We start from the raw sequence: 17,036 nt of genomic DNA, 5'->3' as shown, positions 1-17,036 counted from the left end.
CTGGTGTGAATTAGACCAGATGACCTTGCCATTGCCTTTCGATCCTGAGAGCCTTGTCTTGATGCAAAGCTCTTATTTTAGTTATTATTACACATTTATTTCAAACGTCTTGAATTCTCTTTCATAAAAATTTCAACATATCAGGGAGGGTCTTGAGTTAGGATCTCTCGTAAGAACTGGAAGTGCATCTGGGAAGAGTGTAGGGATTTGGGAGGAGGCTTGCAATGGCTTTTTCTATTTTATTTTTTAAAAATATGTTTTAATTGATATTTTTAGATAGGGAGAGAGAGAGATAGAAACATTGATGAGAGACACATTAATCAGCTGCCTCCTGCACGCCCCGCAATGGGGATCAAGCCTGCCCTGACCAGGAACCGAACCCGGGACCTCTTGGCTCACCAGCCAGGCTCAATGGCTTTTAAAAAATCAAATCTTCGAATGACTTTTGAAAATGGGCCCTGATATCATCTTATTTCCAAATCAAAACAAAGCAGAGGCGGGGGTCCTGGCAGCTGGGCGTTGTCTGTAGTTGAGCCCACACGACCGAGGGGGTCTGAGCAGGAACGGCTGCTCCGAGCCAGCGTCGGGCCGGAGGGTGAGGACGACTGCCGCACACTGCAGGGTTTGGAGGGTCTGAGCCAGCTGCGGTGAACCTGTGGGCTTCCTAGCCGGGAAAGCAGGGTTCGGAAGGGGGAAAGTTGTGGGGACTGGGCTCTTGTTCTAAAACATCCCTTCCCCACCCCACCCCCGGCTCCACTTGGAGCGTCTGGCACCTTCTAGCTCTGACATGCTGCCCCTTAGAGGGCACCTGGCAGGGTGCGTTGGGGGCAGCGACCTGGCCTGAGGCTCTCTGGGGAGCAGGTATGTTCGGCTGGAGGTGAGCATAGGTCCATGGGAAGGAGGGGACACCTCTCAGGGGAGAAGCATCAGTCCTGGTGTCCCCACTCCTCACGCGGCCCCTCCCCTCCCTCAGGTGGTGGCCATCGACCTGGACGAGGGCCTGAACGGGCTGGTGTCCTACCGCATGCAGGTGGGCATGCCCCGCATGGACTTCCTCATCAACAGCAGCAGCGGCGTGGTGGTCACCACCACCGAGCTGGACCGCGAGCGCATCGCCCAGTACCAGCTGCGGGTGGTGGCCACCGACGCGGGCACGCCCACCAAGAGCTCCACCAGCACGCTCACCATCCGAGGTGAGAGCGCGGCTGCTCCTGCTGGGTGCTGAGCACATGGGCGGCCTGGGGAGCCTGCGTGTCCCCCTGCTGTCCACTGTCCAGGTGGGCACAGGCCATCTTGCCAATAGGGCCGCACCTGGAGCCATTCAGCACAGCAGAGCCTTCCCTTCTCCACCAAGTGGAAAAGCCAGCGAGCCACCCTCTCCCCACCTGGCCACGGCTCAGTGTCCCGGAGCCCAGGAGAGTGGGCGGCCTGGACCCACTGCCAAGGCCCCCTTCTTTGGTCCCGGCCACAGCAGAGAGGGCTTGGACGGGGCGGGGCCCTCGGGGTCAGGAACAGGCTGGGGCGGTGGCAGGGCCCTCTCTCCTTTGAGGGCCGAGTTTTTATTTGGAGATGCAAAGGGACCCTTCCCCTCCCGCGTGCCTGGAATCTCCATGGAAAGGGGTCGCCCTGGGAGGAGGGCAGCTGGGATTCCCAGACGTCCTGAGACTCCCCCTCCCCTCGACCCTCTCCATCATGCCCGCAGTCTCTGCCCTCTACCGGGGTGGGGCCGAGGAGGGCCACTATTCTCACCCACTCCGGCTACATCTTTAATTTTTACAACAGAACTGGTACATTGGCATGAGCTGTTGCCAGAGGGCCAGGAATAGCCCTGAAATAAGTGTCGAGTGTAATGGGCAAGAGGTGGCCTGCTCCCTGGGACAGCATGAGCAGCAGCCCCCGGTGGACAGGGACTGCCAGAGGGTGTGGGGTTCTGGTCAGCTCTGTCCTGGCCCAGCCAGCGTGGGGCCCTCGGCTCACGACTCACGACCGGGAGGTACTAACTCCTAGGAAACCCATTTCCCATCGGCCTGTGATGTGAGCCATGCCTTGGAGCTGGGTGGGCTGGCACAGCAGCCAGGCCCAGCCCCGTGTGCCGACTCTGCCCGCAGTGCTGGACGTGAATGACGAGACGCCCACCTTCTTCCCGGCCGTGTACAACGTCTCCGTGTCCGAGGACGTGCCGCGGGATTTCCGCGTGGTCTGGCTGAACTGCACCGACAACGACGTGGGCCTCAACGCTGAGCTCAGCTACTTCATCACAGGTGCGTCCCTGCCGCCACCCCCTCCCAGGTGTTCTGCCTGCTGGGCTGGGGCCAGGGGAGGGGGAAAGACCCAACCTTGACATTGGGTTAGCCCCTGCTAGAGCCTCCCTGAGGATTTGCTCTTGGCTTTGCCCAAGGGCTTTGGAGCTGGGTCCCCAGGGGCCTCCTGAATCTCATAAGGGTGAGAGGATTTACCAAGGTTCAGTGTAGAGGGAGGTGGAGCCAGTGATTCCTGGGAGGAGCCCTGCTCCCCACACCCCGTGTTGCGGTGACAAAGCAGACTGGAGGAATGTGGCCTTGTCCTTCTCTGGGGGCCCTTCACTTAAGAAGAAAATTCCCCTTCTTTTAGAGTAGCGGTTCTCAACCTGTGGGTCGCGACCCCTTTGGGGGTCGAATGACCCTTTCACAGGGGTCGCCTAAGACCATCGGAAAACACATATATAATTACATGTTGTTTTTGTGATTAATCACTATGCTTTCATTATGTTCAATTTGTAACAATGAAAAAACATCCTGCATATCAGATATTTACATTATGATTCGTAACAGTAGCAAAATTACAGTTATGAAGTAGCAACAAAAATAATTTTATGGTTGGGGGTCACCACAACACGAGAAACTGTATTAAAGGGTCGCGGCATTAGGAAGGCTGAGAACCACTGGTTTAGAGGCAGATGGTATAGATCTCTCTAAATGAAATAGTTTTAGCTCAGAATGTCAAGTTGCTGCCACTTGAAGAGCTGTGCAGAAATATTATGAGGAGCCGTGATCAATGAGTGGTGTCTGCCATGACAGTAGGCTTTGTGGAGGCAGCATGCCGTGTGTTAGTCATTCCTGGATTAGAACGGTGTCCCAGCATGCTTCAGTCGGGGGAGTCCCTGAGGCGCTGGCATGCGTGTGGATGGGGGATAGGCCTTTCACATTCCTGAGCCCTCCCTTGGCCATTTTACTGGTTCAGTCTTCCTGCAGCCATATCACACACATGTTCATATGCACATATGTGTGTGCACACATCTACAATACACATACCAGGGTCCCTGACGCCTCTCCCCTAGAACAAGGGATGCTGGCCTCGCAGCCCATCTACAACTTGCTGCACCAAGATGACCTCCCAGCCCTCAGCCTCTGTCTCCCTTTCAGATGCTTTCCTCCTTCCCTCCATAAAGGGGTCCACCCCCCTCAGGCCCTCTCCTCCAAGGCTGGTCCTCCAGACTGCCCTGGGGAGGCCCAGTTATCAAGACCCCCACACGGCACCAGCGTGGTTCAGCCCCACCACTGCTTGTGTCTTAGTTCCTCCCCCGCCCCCTCGGAGCCAGATTGGGGAGCCGATACTGGAGACTTGAGGGCAGGGGTTTCCCCTAGGGGCAACCATGTCAGAACAAGGGAGCGTGTGGTACTGGCCCACAGGATGACTTCCCTGAGGTGGCCTGTTCCTGCTCACCTGAGAGCCCTCCCAGCCCTGGGATTCTCAGATTTTAATTTTGCGCCTTCTTCAAGGAGCCTGCAGTGTCCTGTTCCCAGGTAGCCCAAATCCAGTGCAGTGGCGCCCTCTGCTGCCCAGAGCACCACACTGCCTGCCAATAGCAGGGGAGGGGTCTCCACATTGTTCTGGAGTCCTTTCCTGGCTCCCGGCTACTTCAGGAAGGAGACCTCACACTCCCCCACCTGCCCCAGAACCAGAAACACTCAGTAGTACCTGTCTCCTGTCCACCTGCCCGTACTTTTCACTCAAGCCTCTGGGAGCCCCTACTCAGAGAACCTGAGATTAGGGACCTGGAGAATGCTCAGCCACCCCCAAAAACTCAGGCCACATTTAAAAGCCCCAGCCCTGAGAACCAGGATGGCGGCGTAAGGTACAGACGTGTGCGTGCTGCCTCCCACAACAGCATCGAGACTACCAACTATAAGACAAATAGCTATCATTCAGAACCATGGGAAAGCTGGCCCAGTGGAAGCTCTACAACTGGAAGGAAAGAAAGAAGAGCATTGAGACTGAGTAGGTTGTGCAGAGGCTCCAAGAATGGAGGTACGGAATCGCACGCCAGGCGGGCTGCAACTGGATGCGCAGTTTTTTTCGATCAGAAGGGGCTGCAGACTCTCCCAAGTCCACTGAGCTTGTTTGGGGCAGAATTCTGAGGTCCCAGACCCCTACGGGGAAAGGCGGGATGGCCTTACAACGGGCCGGAGAGCGAGAGTGGCTGTCTCACGGACTGCTAGCTGGGACTCGGGGACGCGAGATGCTGAGTGGCGGAGAGGCAAGGAGTCACCGAGACGCCATTGCCCTTTGCCCGGCCCTGGTGATTCACCAAGAACAGAGGTGCGGAGTCCCGCGTCAGGTGGACTATAACTGGATGCGCGGTTTTTTTTTCAATCAGAAGGGGATGCAGACTCTCAAATCCACTTAGCTTGTTTGGGGAGGGATCCTGAGGTCCCAGATCCCTACGAGGAGAGGCGGGACGGCCTTGCAACGGGCCGGAGAGCGAGAGTGGCTGTCTCGTGGAGCTGCCCGCCAGCACTCGGGGATGCGGGGATGGGGAGTCGCGGAGAGCGAGGAGTCACAGAGATGCCATTGCCCCTTGCTCTGCCCTGGTGATTCCCGGGGACCCTGCCCTACTCAATTTACATCGCCAACCAAGCTGTGCTAGTGGCACAAAGAGAACCACCGGTGCTTTTGCAGCCCAGCCCAGCAGAATGCAGATTTCAACTCCTCGCATACATAAGGGACACACTCAAGAAGCAGAATCAGGTTCGGAGGGAGCCGGAGCCGGACCCGGCTGGGCCGGCGACGTGGAACTGCTGTACCAGCAGGCACAGGCAGGTCCACCAGATCCAGTCTCACATGGGACACTGGGAGACGGCAGACAGGTAGTCTGTGCACTTGGTAGAAAACGAAATCCAAGTAAGCATACCATATATTCAGCCACCAGGAATGCCTGGAGATTTTGTCCAGCAAGGAGCTGCCCAACAAAGGACAGAATTCCAAACTTTGTGTTGCTGAGATGGCCCCTGTGAGGCCGAGACGGCCCCGGTGAGGCTGGGACGGCCCCGGTGGGGTTGAGACGGCCCCGGTGAGGTTGAAACGGGCCCAGTGAGGCTGACACAGCCCCGGTGAGGTTGAGACAGACCATGTAAGGTTGAGACAGCCCATGTGAGGCTGAGACGGCCCCGGTGAGGCTGAGACGGCCCTGGTGAGGCTGAGACGGCCCCAGTGAGGCTGAGACGGCCCATGTGAGGCTGAGACAGCCCCGGTGAGGCTGAAACGGGCCCAGTGAGGTTGAGACGGGCCCAGTGAGGCTGAGACGGCCCCGGTGAGGCTGACATGGCCCCATTGAGGTTGAGACAGCCCATGTGAGGTTGAGACGGCCCATGTGAGGTTGAGATGGCCCATGTGAGGCTGAGATGGCCCCTGTGAGGCTGACACAGCCCCGGTGAGGTTGAGACGGCCCATGTGAGGCTGAGATGGCCCCAGTGAGGCTGAGACGGCCCTGATGAGGCTGACACAGCCCCAGTGAGGTTGAGACGGCCCATGTGAGGCTGAGGCGGCCCCGGTGAGGCTGAGACGGCCTCGGTGAGGCTGAGCCGGCCCCGGTGAGGTTGAGATGGCCCCGGTGAGGCTGAGATGGCCCTGGTGAGGCTGACACGGCCCCGGTGAGGTTGAGACGGCCCATGTGAGGCTGAGACGGCCCCGGTGGGGCTGGGACGGCCCCGGTGAGGCTGGGACGGCCCCGGTGAGGTCGAGACGGCACTGGTGAGGTCAAGACGGCCCCGGTGAGGCTGGGACGGCCCCTGGGAAGCTGAGAAAAAGACCACATGAACTCACTCATTTATGGATAATAAGGACCATTATAGACTGATGAACAAAAATGGATACAGAGGCAGAGCAGCATTGAGCAGACTGTCAAACTACAGTGGGAACCCTGGGGAGGGTTGGGGGGGGGGGCGTAGGAGATCAACCAAAGGACTTGTATGCATGCATATGAGAATAACCAATGGACACAAGACCCTGGGGGGTGGGGGAAGCTGGGGGAATGTCAAGGAGGGGGAAAAGGAGACATGTGTAATACTCTTTGTAACACTTTAAGAAATAATTTAGAGAAAAGAAAATAGAAAAGAAAAAAGAAGAAATAGTCCCGTCTAGCAGGTTTGAAATCACGGTCTGTATCAGCAGGAAATACCAACAGATATGATTTTGAGAAACTTCTGTACACAGGTCACAGCGTTGTGGGGACCTTCCATGGCAATGGGGATGTGGCTTTGTGGGCCTCAATGCTGCTGCCAGTTTGTGCTTTATTCACATGTATTACTTGGGTACAAAAAATAAAAGTATGAATAAGAAAAAAATAAAAATAAAAAAAATAAAAGCCCCAGCCCTGCCCTGACCAGTTTTGCTCAGTGGCTAGCGTCGGCCTGTGGACTGAAGACTCCCAGGTTTGATTCCGGTCAAGGGCATGTATCTTGGTTGTAGGCACATCCCCAGTAGGGGCTGTGCAGGAGGCAGCTGATCAATGTTTCTCTCTCATCGATGTTTCTAACTCTCTATCCCTCTCCCTTCGTCTCTGTAAAAGATCAATAAATATATTTTCTTTTAAAAAAGCCCCAGCCCAGCTTAACTGCTCAGACACCTATGGGAAAGGCAGCTAACCGAATGGTGAAGGACATGGGCTGGGAAGCAAACGGCTGGACTGGAGTCCTACACCCCAAATAGGTGACTCACCCAGAGCACCGCACATAACCTCATTAAAGGAATGTGTCCTTGTCTGAGACATGGAGACAGTGATCGTGCACATGAAACAGAATGGCCCACAGTAGGTGCTCAACGAATGTCAGGTAGACCCTTGTGATTTCAGGCATTTGCACCCCCGCCTAAGCCCACTCAGGCCACACCCTCATCAGGGCCCCCCAGAACCCTCTTCTCAGGCAGCACCAAGTGGGCAGATGGACCACCTCTAGTGTCGGGGCTCAGAGGCCGAGGTGGGTGCCCCCTCCCTTTCTCTAACCAGGAGCCCTGTTTCCTGACCGAAGCTTCGTTCTCTTTTGCCCACAGGTGGAAACGTGGATGGGAAGTTCAGCGTTGGCTACCGCGATGCCGTGGTGAGAACAGTGGTGAACCTGGACCGGGAGACCACGGCCGCGTACACACTCGTCCTGGAGGCCATTGGTACGCACCGGCCCTCCCTGCACACCACATACGGCTGCTCTGGGCAGAGTTCACATGAGGTGCCAGGCCTTGAGCCAGCGGTTCTCCCCTGATGCCAGTGGAGAAAGGGCGGCCAGACATGGACATATGACTGAGTAGTTTCCAGGCATGAGGCTCAGTGCCCGGTGCTGTGTGCATGACACTAAGATGGTGTGGTGGGAGTCACATGAGAGCCAAATGAAAGGCCAGCATGTGGACAAATCACTGCAGAAACAGGCCAAACAAAGCAGAAAGGGAGGAGGGACGACCCAAGAACAGTGGCACAAAGGGTGGTGGAAATGCGGTGGGGGAGTTGGGGTGATCAAAGAAGGCTTCTTGGAGGAGGTGGCATCAGGGAATACCATTGGATCCATTAGTTGCAAATTTTAAAATAAACTGACTTCAGGAATATGAGTTCACAGAACCAGGCTGCCGGGAGGTAGATGGAACTTCAGGTATGACGATCTGGGGCTCAGGGGATGCCGCCAGGCCGCAATCTCCCCTTGTGGCCTGGCCCTGCCTCTGCCTCACATGGAGACAAATGGCTGCTGCAGCCCCGGCCTCAATCCTCTTGGGTTCAAGTGTAGCAGCAGGAGATAGCACTTGTCTCTTCCCGGTCTCCCAGCGGAAGCCTGGAAGGAGCTCTGATTAGTTCCACCTGCCCCAGTGCCTGTCCCTGACGCCCTGGTCATGGCCAAGAGGGTGAGGTGTGCTGGTGGCTTAGGCCTAAATTGCATGCCTGTTCCTGGAGCCGGGGGGGGAGGGGGGGGGGCGGAGGGGGAGATAGTCAGACCCACCTGGAACCCCAGGCCTCAGAGGCAGGAAGGGTGGTTCTTGGAGCAACCTTTAGGGCACGGACTTACCTAAGGGCAGGATGGTGCTTATGGGGAGAAATGAGGCAGACCCACCACCAGCTTGAAGGCCAGGTGAGGTTTCAGTACCAGGAGAAGCAGGGAGGGCATTCAGGCAGAGGAGCCAGCCCATGCAAGGGCATGGAGGTGGGACAGAGCGTGTGTGTGTGTCTGTGTCTGTCTGTCTGTCACCTTTGCTCTCTTTAGTGTGGCATACATTGGGGAAGGGACTGCAATCAGGTAGAGGCAGCAGTGGAGGCCTACATGTTAGACTGGAAGTCCAGGCTTCAGTTTCCAGACAGCAGGAGCTCCTGGGGGCTCTGGGCAGGAAGGAGGGCATGATGAGACCTCTGCCTCCCTGCGGGCCCTGGCCCTCCCAGAAGCACCCAGTTCAGTGTTTGCACTGAGCTCTGGATGGAAAGGGATGTGCTCTCTGGCCTCACTCTTTCCAGCGCAGTCCCTCCCCAGCCTGCCCACGCCCACGCATCTTCCCTCTGCCTTGCTCTGCTCCCACCCTGGGCAGCCACACCGCCCTCTGGGGACCCATCTCCCCACTGAGTCCAGCCTTCATGAGGAGCACTGGCTGGCAGGACAGGGCTCAGGCTCCTGCCTTTTATGGGCCTGCCAGCTCACACTGTCCCCAGCCGGGGCAAGTAAGCGCGACCCCCAAGGCAGTGGGAGGAGGAGATGACTCAGGCTGGGCGACTGCATCCCAGCACGTGTCAGCTGGCCTGGGGAAGGGTCACCACTGGTCCTCAGGCAACTCTCGCTGCCCAGCGGAAGCCTGGGAGGAGCTCTGGGGTGACTGTCCTTGCTGAGACATGCAGCTTGGTCACAGCTCCTTCCTCCAGGAAGAATGATTCAACAGCTGCCCTGGGGCTGAGCCACCTCCCCAGCTCAGCTTCCTGCAGGGAGCTGAAGGGGAAGGACCCCCAGCTACCTTAGGCTTAGAAATCCAGCAGGGCCCACATCCCGGAGTGTAGCGGGCCCACCGACCAAGTCCACCCCTTAAGCATGTTTGACCCATCTCGTGTTTCATATTGAATGACCGTTGTGAGCATTTAAAAATCAGATTTTATTTAAAAGCTCGTGTTCAATTTCTCTTGAGAAATCAGACCTAGTGTCACTGGGCCACACTCTGCCCATCACTGTGTATGGCAGGGGGCAGCGGCCTTGTGGGCCCACCTGGCAGCAGCAGGGTTTGTGACCTCAGTACCCGAATCTGTTTCCTGGGTCTGCTGTGACAAAGTACCACAAAGTCAGTGGCTTCAAAGAGCAGAAATGGATCCCCGCGTGGCTCTGGGGCCAGAAGTTAAGGGTCAGCAGGGCCACATTCCCTCCCGAGGCCCCAGGGAGAACCCGTCCTTGACTCGGCTGGGGGCTGGGGGCTCCACGTGTTCTGGGCTTGTGGCCGCAGGATCGGTCTCTCCCTCCAACTTCAGGTGGCCTTCTCTCTCAGCTCTCCCTCTGCCTTTCTCTGAGAGGGACCCTTGGCATTGGACGTAGAGCTCACCTGATAACCCAGGACGTGTCATCTCTAGGTCCTTAACCTGATTACCTCTTCAAAGACCCTTTTCCCAATAAGTTTACATTCACAGGTTCCCAGGAACTTGACGTGAGCATATCTTTTGGGGGCCACCATCCAGCCACTTCACGCCTCAGCTCCCTCCTCTGTAAAACGGGAATAATCACAACAGCGCCTGCTGCACAGGCTGCTTGAGAGACTGAGGACACACTAGATGTCGTTAGCGTCATTCCTAATCTAGGAAGGAAAAGAGCCGCCCGCAGGGGCCACAGTGGCTGGGGTGAGCGGGAAATGTGCCCAGGAAATTTGCCCCTCAGGCCGCAGCTAACAGCCCATCCTCCATCACCTCCCACAGACAACGGCCCTGTGGGCAAGCGGCGCACGGGCACCGCCACCGTGTTCGTCACCGTCCTGGACGTGAATGACAACCGGCCCATCTTCCTGCAGAGCAGCTACGAGGCCAGTGTCCCCGAGGACATCCCTGAGGGCCACAGCATCGTGCAGGTAGGTGGTGGCTGGTGGGCTGGGGGCAGGCAGGGCCGCAGTCGGGTCTGAGTGCACGTGCTCAGTGGCATCCTGGAGGGGGAGGGATGGAAACAGGAGAGGGCCCAGCTGCTGCCCGGGAGTAGCCAGTGCCGTGGGGAAGGGGGACCCAGGCCCCCTCCTCCCTGGGACAGAGTAGGACCCCAGGTTACTATGTAATCAGGGACAGGGCCCTGGCTCCGCCCCCAAAACAGAGAAAGGAGGCGTTGGCCCCCTCTTCTCCCTCCTCCCCACAGCCCTCGCCTTGTCCCACCCCACCCAGGCGGGCCTTTCAGAGCAGAGAGGAGATGGCCTTGTCGCATTTTCCCAGAAAGAGTTGAGGAGGGAGCCAGGGCCCAGCGCTGCCCAGAACAGAGTGGCTTTCATGGGCCCTTGGCTGAAGCTCCTCTCCTGGGAAGCAACCAGGCACAAGAAGAAAGGGGGCAGACGCAGAGGGAGGGGAGGGCCTGGAAGTGGGGCCCGGGCCCTCCCAGCACCCAGAGGCCTCTGCGCTGGGCAGGGGGGCGGGGGGGCGCCGGGAATGAATTACCCTCTTCATCTGCTGCAAGCGTTTCCAGCTTGGAGGCTGAGCCAAACACAGCAAAACTGGGCCTGTCCGCTGCAGCAGGCTCTGGGCTTGGGAGGCTGGGAGTGCGCCCAACACCCTGCCTTGGGACTAGGAGGAGGCAGGAAAGCACTGGGAGCAGGGTGCTGACGCCCAGAGGCACCAAGAGTCCAGAAAACCACGGGGATTTACAAGGGCCTGGCTAGTTCCCGGAGGAGGAGGGGGGTTCTCTCCCTCTGGGTCTGCTCCTGGGGCCTTGGAGAGCCCCTACCCGCTGGCAAAACCTCCTACCCTGGGGTATGGCCAGGCCTTTCCTTCTCCCTCAGGCCTCAGGGCAGCCTCACCCCCCACCCCGGGTCTCCAGGAAGAGAACTCCTAGTGCCAAGCAGGGCACCTGGCCAGGGGGTGGCATGGGGGGCTGACTGTAGGAGGAATTCGTCCTGGGATGTCTCAGGGAGGCCCGGGGGGTGGAGAGGAAGGGGTAACGGCCTGTTGGGAGGGGGCCTGCCCCACTTTCTAAACCCAAAGGATTGGTTTCTATTACACAACACTCCGCAGACCAGTCCAAGACCTGCCAGGCATGTGGGGCAGCCCAGTTCTCCCCCTTCCTCGGGGCGAGACGCAGGCACCGGCTTCTCCCGGAAGTTCCCATCCAAGCAGGACTGGGACGTCATCCTGACCTGGAGGAAGGGTCATGGACCTCTCCACGGGGCCTGCTTGCAGAGAGAGTAGCTCCCTGGGGTGTCTGAGGGAAGACAGGACTCCTTAGGCTTTGGGGCAGGTGGATGTACCCAGATGGGGCCTCCCTTCAGTCAGTAACCAGCCTCACTCTTCCGTGCCCCAGCGGGTGGAGCCCAGTGAGGGGCTGGGCGCAGTCTCGCCCTCTGTGAGCTCCCAGGCGGAGGCGCGTGGCTTTGTACAGCCAGCACTAGGGAACAGCGATGGTCTGGGAGCTGGGAGGAGTGGGACCAGAGCTCACTCGTTGAGAAGACCTGGCCAGCTGCATTGTGGGTCATAGCAGGGTGGAGGGGGGCAGCCCCATGGCCAAGCATGAGATGACCCTGGCCGGCCCCTCAGATCCCCCTCTTCCCGTTCTCCAAGTGTGGGAGCCAACCAGAGCTCAGAGCCCTGGCTTTGGGAGGAGAAGGGAGAGTTAGGGATTCTGAGAAGCCGCCCTCCGTGGGATTGCTTAGACAGGTAGCCAGTCAATGAAGCAATCACCCAAAAGATAGAACCCCGGTGTGGTCCAGGCTGTAAGTCCCATAGCTGTCCTGGAGAAGTCTGGACCCTCCCGCCGCCTTCCCTGGGTGAGGCACGGAGCCACTATGCTGTGTCCACAGAGCCCAGGTGGCATCACCTTCAGTGGCTGGCAGTGCCTCCTGCCACTCTGACACAGCACCGGCCTAGCTTCTGGAGGAAGGGTTAACACAGTGGTTCTCAACCTTCTGGCCCTTTAAATACAGTTCCTCATGTTGTGACCCAACCATAAAATTATTTTCGTTGCTACTTCATAACTGTCATGTTGCTACTATTATGAATCATAATGTAAATATCTGGTATGCAGGATGGTCTTAGGCAACCCCTGTGAAAGGGTCATTCGACTGCCAAAGGGGTTGCGACCCACGGGTTGAGAACCGCTGGGTTAACCCATTCTCGGCCCCTTCCTGGTCCATCCCACTACATGGGTGCGTTGAAGGGGAGCAGCCAGGGTCGCAATTGGCTGGTCAGTATTGGGAGCCTCACCTGCCCCTCCCCCCACCCTCCCCGCAGGCACCCAGGCATCTGGTCTACCACAGGGTGCAGCTGCTCCCAGGGATTGCTAGGGATTGCTGGGCAATGCTGACAGGGCCCAGGAAAGGCGAGAGGAGTCTCTGGGTTCCCCTCTGCCTTGGGCCCTGAGTGGGCCCCAGGGCAGAACCGGACCTTGTCAACAGTTTAGACTTGGCTGGAGGGAACCGCTAGCCATTCCACAATTTGCACTGAAATCTGAGCTGGGTTTGGCAGTGGAGGGAGGGCATGCCTTCTGCTGGGAATCAGGCCCTGCTCCCTGGAGGCGATTGGTGCCTGGTTGCCAGGGAGGAACTCTGGGGTCCAGTTGTTGTCTCCAGAGCCTCAGCCCAGGGTCCAGGCTGTCGCTTCCCACACCAGCCAGCAGTCTCAGCAGGCAGCGGCTGGAGGGTCTGCAGAGAGGAAGGTGTTCTCCCAGGGTTTCCTGGGAAAGGCCTTGGGCCTAGGCACACAGGGTGTCGGGGCCGCTGTCTTCCTGCAGCCTGTGGTGCCAGGCTGTGTCCGAGGGAGGAGGGTCCGAGGCTAGATCCTGGGTGGCGGCAGGCAGCCTGTCATATCTTGGTAGATTCCGTGCAGTCCCAGCCATGGCTGTTATCGTGGTCCGGCAGGGAGCGTGGCGGTGCGGGCCGGCCACGCCGGAAGCTGTGCAGGGAGCGGCGCAGGGAGCCCAGGCGCGTCCAGAGCCGGAGCTGGGGCTCGCTGGGGCTCCCGGGGTGGTGGGGCATGCGCTCTTGAGCCTGGCGGCTGGGGTCCAGTGCAGCCGGCTTGCAGAGGGTCATGAACAGCAGACAGGAGGCCAGCAGGAGGAAGATGCAGGCCAAGGCAATGAGCACAGGCAGGGGGGCCGCTGCCTCCACAGGGCTCCCCGGGGTGGCAGTTGTGAGGGCACTGGGGCCCTCTGTGCTCATGGCTCCTGCAACAGGAATGGGACAGAAGCTCAAAGGCAAATCGGCTGGACCCAGGCCTGGGGAAGGGAACATGGGCGGGGGCTGGGCGCTGCTAAACAGTGAGGCCCACAGAGGCGACAGGCTAAGGTCACACAGCGGGAAAACGATGGAGCTGGCCTGCACTCGGGTCCTCTTCCTGCTGTCTCCCTGCCCGCCGGCAATGGAGGGGCCAGGACTTTTAAAATCAGTTCTCATGAATCACAATAGAGTCTTAGACCTGAAAACCTGGAATCTAAGACCAACTCCTCAATAACTTGCTCTGTGAGCAGGAGTGAGTCCTGGAGTGTGGGCTGCAAAGAGCCTAGCAATTATCTGATGCCAGGGCTGCAAACGAGGGGTCCACCAGTGTGTTTCGTTTGGCTCTGGCAGTATTTTTACACATTTAAATTGTGATTAAAAACCGCAAACAACAAAAAAAAAAATAAGAGATTTCACGTAAATATCTGAACATCTTCTATCTCTTGAAATTTCAACACTGGCAACATGAGCCAATTGTGCCTGGCACGCAGTAGCTGGGGCTGAGCAGCAGCTGCCTCCGTTAGATAAGGCACTGGCCCCAGCTCGCCACTCTCCCAGGCCCACTGCGCGCCTGATGCCACCTGCCTGGCCCCATGGTGCTTCCCGAGACAGCCCAGGCTCTCCCATGACGAGTGAGGCACTGAGGCCCACTAAGGGTAGGCCAGGCCCAAGGACACACTGTGAGCCAGTGACCAAGGAAAGGCCAGAACCAGGTTTCCTGACTCCTGGCCCCAGGGCCTTGCCAATCCTCTGGCTCCCAACCCTCTCCCAGGGCTCACTGAGCTGCTCTGAGAACAGGTGGAAAAGAACCCACAGAGAACAATGGAGTTGACAGGGTGGGGCTCAACACCCACAAACACCAGTCACCTCTTATCACATAGGATGACACTAGAGGGAGCACGACAGATGGTCCACAGACAGCTGCTGGCAGAGCCAGGCTGGTGGATAGCGTGTGACCAGAGGACAGGGGCAGGTGAGCCTGTCTAGGAGGGGCAGGTGCCTGGGCCAGGCTGGTGGATAGCGTGTGACCAGAGGACGGGGCAGGTGAGCCTGTCTAGGAGGGGCAGGTGCCTGGGCCAGGCTGGTGGAATGCCAGAGGCAGGCCCAGTGCAGTTGGCCTTTCCAGTTCCCCACGAGAAGCCAGAAATCTGGATTATCAGGCAAACTTTCCCGGGGTTTAAATGTTGGCAGCGAATTCAAATTCGGTTAACAAGAGATTGAGGGAGGGAGAGGAGTGGGGGCTAAACAAACGCGATTGCAAACACTTCGGAATGCATTTTCAAATACTTAAAACGCTACAGCAGGCCAAACAAAACACACAACGGGCGACCTCCCGCTTTGGAGCCAGCCTTTGTGATCGCTGACTTCCACAAACACAGGACAGGAAACCCCAAGGATGGTCCAATCATAACCACTTATTTCTCTTTGCTCTTGGAGACTTCGGTGAGCCTGGGGGTAGCGGATTTCCCTTCTTTCCCCAGCTTGCAGCCTAATCTAACTCAGTCGTGTTCCTGCACCTACCTCAGCAGGAGGCATTGCAGGTGGCCGCAGAGGGTCCCTGTCGGCCGGCGGTAGGAAGTGGAGAGGGCCACCGCTTCCACCTCCCGACCCCCACCCCCAGTCCCCACCCAGGCACTCACCAGCAGCCATAGGACCAGCTTCCTTGCTGCCTACAGCTTTGCCCTGTGCCCGGCCGACTAAGGGCATCCAGTGCACCCCACCCCACTTCCTACCCACTCCCTGCCACCACTCCTTCCAGCATTTCCAGGCAGAACGGGACCCCTCCCAGCTCCCAGCTGGAAACTCTGATGCCCATCTAGCTGGGCAGGACCTCTGCCTTGCAGGCATCGCCTGGAGGGCACTCTGGCCACGGGTTGTCCCTTCCCTGAATCTGAGCGTGGAGGACAGATGGCGTGTGCCCACCGCCATCTCCCATGGAGAAAACCTGGCTGACCCTCACTTCCACCCTGGCAGGCTGGGCAGAGTGGGAGAGCGGGCGCCTCCCTTCCCTCTCCCGCTAGACCTGGCTTTGTCTAGAAGAGTTTGGGCTCTGCTTGGCTGGGAGGAGGAAAAACGCAGTCTGACAGGGAGAAGTCTCAGTCCCGTTAATCCTACTGTTGTTTCGAGGCCTTCACGTCACCTGGAGACCTTGTGAGGCCAGCAAAGCAGGTCCTGGCTTCAGTCCTTGGGAAGCACTCTAATAAAGAGACCCAGGAGGCTGTGATTAGCATCTGAGTCATTCCCTTGGAAGCAAGAGATTCCGAAGTGCTTGAGAGCATCAAACCCCCTGCCTGGGCACACCCCAGGCCAGCTGCCCGGCCCCTCAGTGCCTCTGAGCAGCCAGGCCAGCTGGTTCCGGGAAAGGAGGCCTCCGCCAGACCAAGGCGCGGAACCTCCCTGAGGGCAGGGCACCCGGCGGCCCTGCTCTGGCCATAGCTCTGAAGCTTAGTCCAGAACCTTCTGTCTTGCCTCGGAGCTCCATCGAGCAGGGCCTCGGAGCACATGTTGCTGTTTGGCTTCGGACTAGCCACTGCCCCCATGAGGCCTTCACTCTCCACAGAAGCCCAGGGCCTCCCCAGTCTGAGCACACCCTACCCACCCCCCCACCACCCCCACTGTCCTCCCCAGACCTCCTGCGGTCCCCCAGGCACTGACCTCAGAGCCAGCCCTCAGCAGCTCCAAGAGCGGGTAGAGGGTCTTCTCAGCTGCCCCAAGGAGACGCAAGGAGCACCCCGTGCCCCCTGTGGCCCCAGCTCGCCCTGGGCTCTGCAGAGCCCTGTCCTCCGTCAGCCAGGCTGGGCAGAGTGGGCGCCTCCCTTCACTCCCGCTGGACCTGGCTTTGTCTACAAGAGTTTGGGCCCTGCCTTGGGGGAGGGGACACCAGGAGGGTAGGGATGGCAACTAGGCTGGGGAGAGGGAGAGGGGAGCCCTGTTCCTGGCCTTCCCAGGGCGCACTCCAGCCTGTCTCCTTGGAGCCCTCTCAGGGGGCGGGGGCGCTGGGGGCACTGAAGGGGGAGGTCTCAATGCCTCTTCCGCCCTATGGCTCTCACCTTCCCCCATCGGACGTTTGAATGGTATGGTCTGCAGCAGCCAGCGGCCCCTATTCAGTGCCTGCCAGCTTCCAGGTTACCCGGGAGAGGGGCTCGCAGAGGGCGGGGAGCAGGCGGGGAGGTGGGCCCTGGGAGCCCAGAGGCCCCTCTCCCCTCCTGCGTCCCTGGGCCTCTCACCTTCCAGGCTTCTCCCTCAGCCGCCCAGAAAAGCGCTTTCCCTTCAAAGGTGGAGAAATGGGGGAAAGGCATTCTCAAAGGTCAGAGAGATCACAGGGCAGGAAGCTGAGGATGGAGGGACAGCCAAGGCTGTGCTCCTGAGTATGGTGGGCCCCT

General features: G+C 58.6%; 2 protein-coding genes across 3 annotated transcripts in view; one reads left to right on the top strand and one right to left on the bottom strand.

The window, feature by feature from the left end:
• CDH23 (cadherin related 23) overlaps window positions 1-17,036 on the top strand; it is a gene marked incomplete at its 5' end in the record, with an annotated part of 360,387 nt that overhangs the window by 255,717 nt on the left and 87,634 nt on the right. For both annotated transcript variants that reach the window (XM_081105003.1, XM_081105002.1), the window contains 4 exons: window positions 974-1,193; window positions 2,109-2,261; window positions 7,306-7,419; window positions 10,169-10,317. In XM_081105003.1, the coding sequence (XP_080961129.1) occupies window positions 974-1,193; window positions 2,109-2,261; window positions 7,306-7,419; window positions 10,169-10,317 (636 nt within the window). The remainder of the gene's footprint in view (window positions 1-973; window positions 1,194-2,108; window positions 2,262-7,305; window positions 7,420-10,168; window positions 10,318-17,036) is intronic.
• Window positions 13,240-13,596, bottom strand: LOC308529129 (uncharacterized protein C10orf105; the record flags this gene model as incomplete). Its single annotated transcript, XM_081105173.1, has 1 exon — window positions 13,240-13,596. One exon carries the CDS (start codon window positions 13,594-13,596, stop codon window positions 13,240-13,242), a length of 357 nt encoding a protein of 118 aa, XP_080961299.1.

Source organism: Myotis nattereri (genome assembly GCF_964212035.1).
Source record: "Myotis nattereri genome assembly, chromosome: 13".
NCBI lineage: Eukaryota > Metazoa > Chordata > Mammalia > Chiroptera > Vespertilionidae > Myotis > Myotis nattereri.
This window is presented reverse-complemented; position numbering and strand designations above follow the sequence as displayed.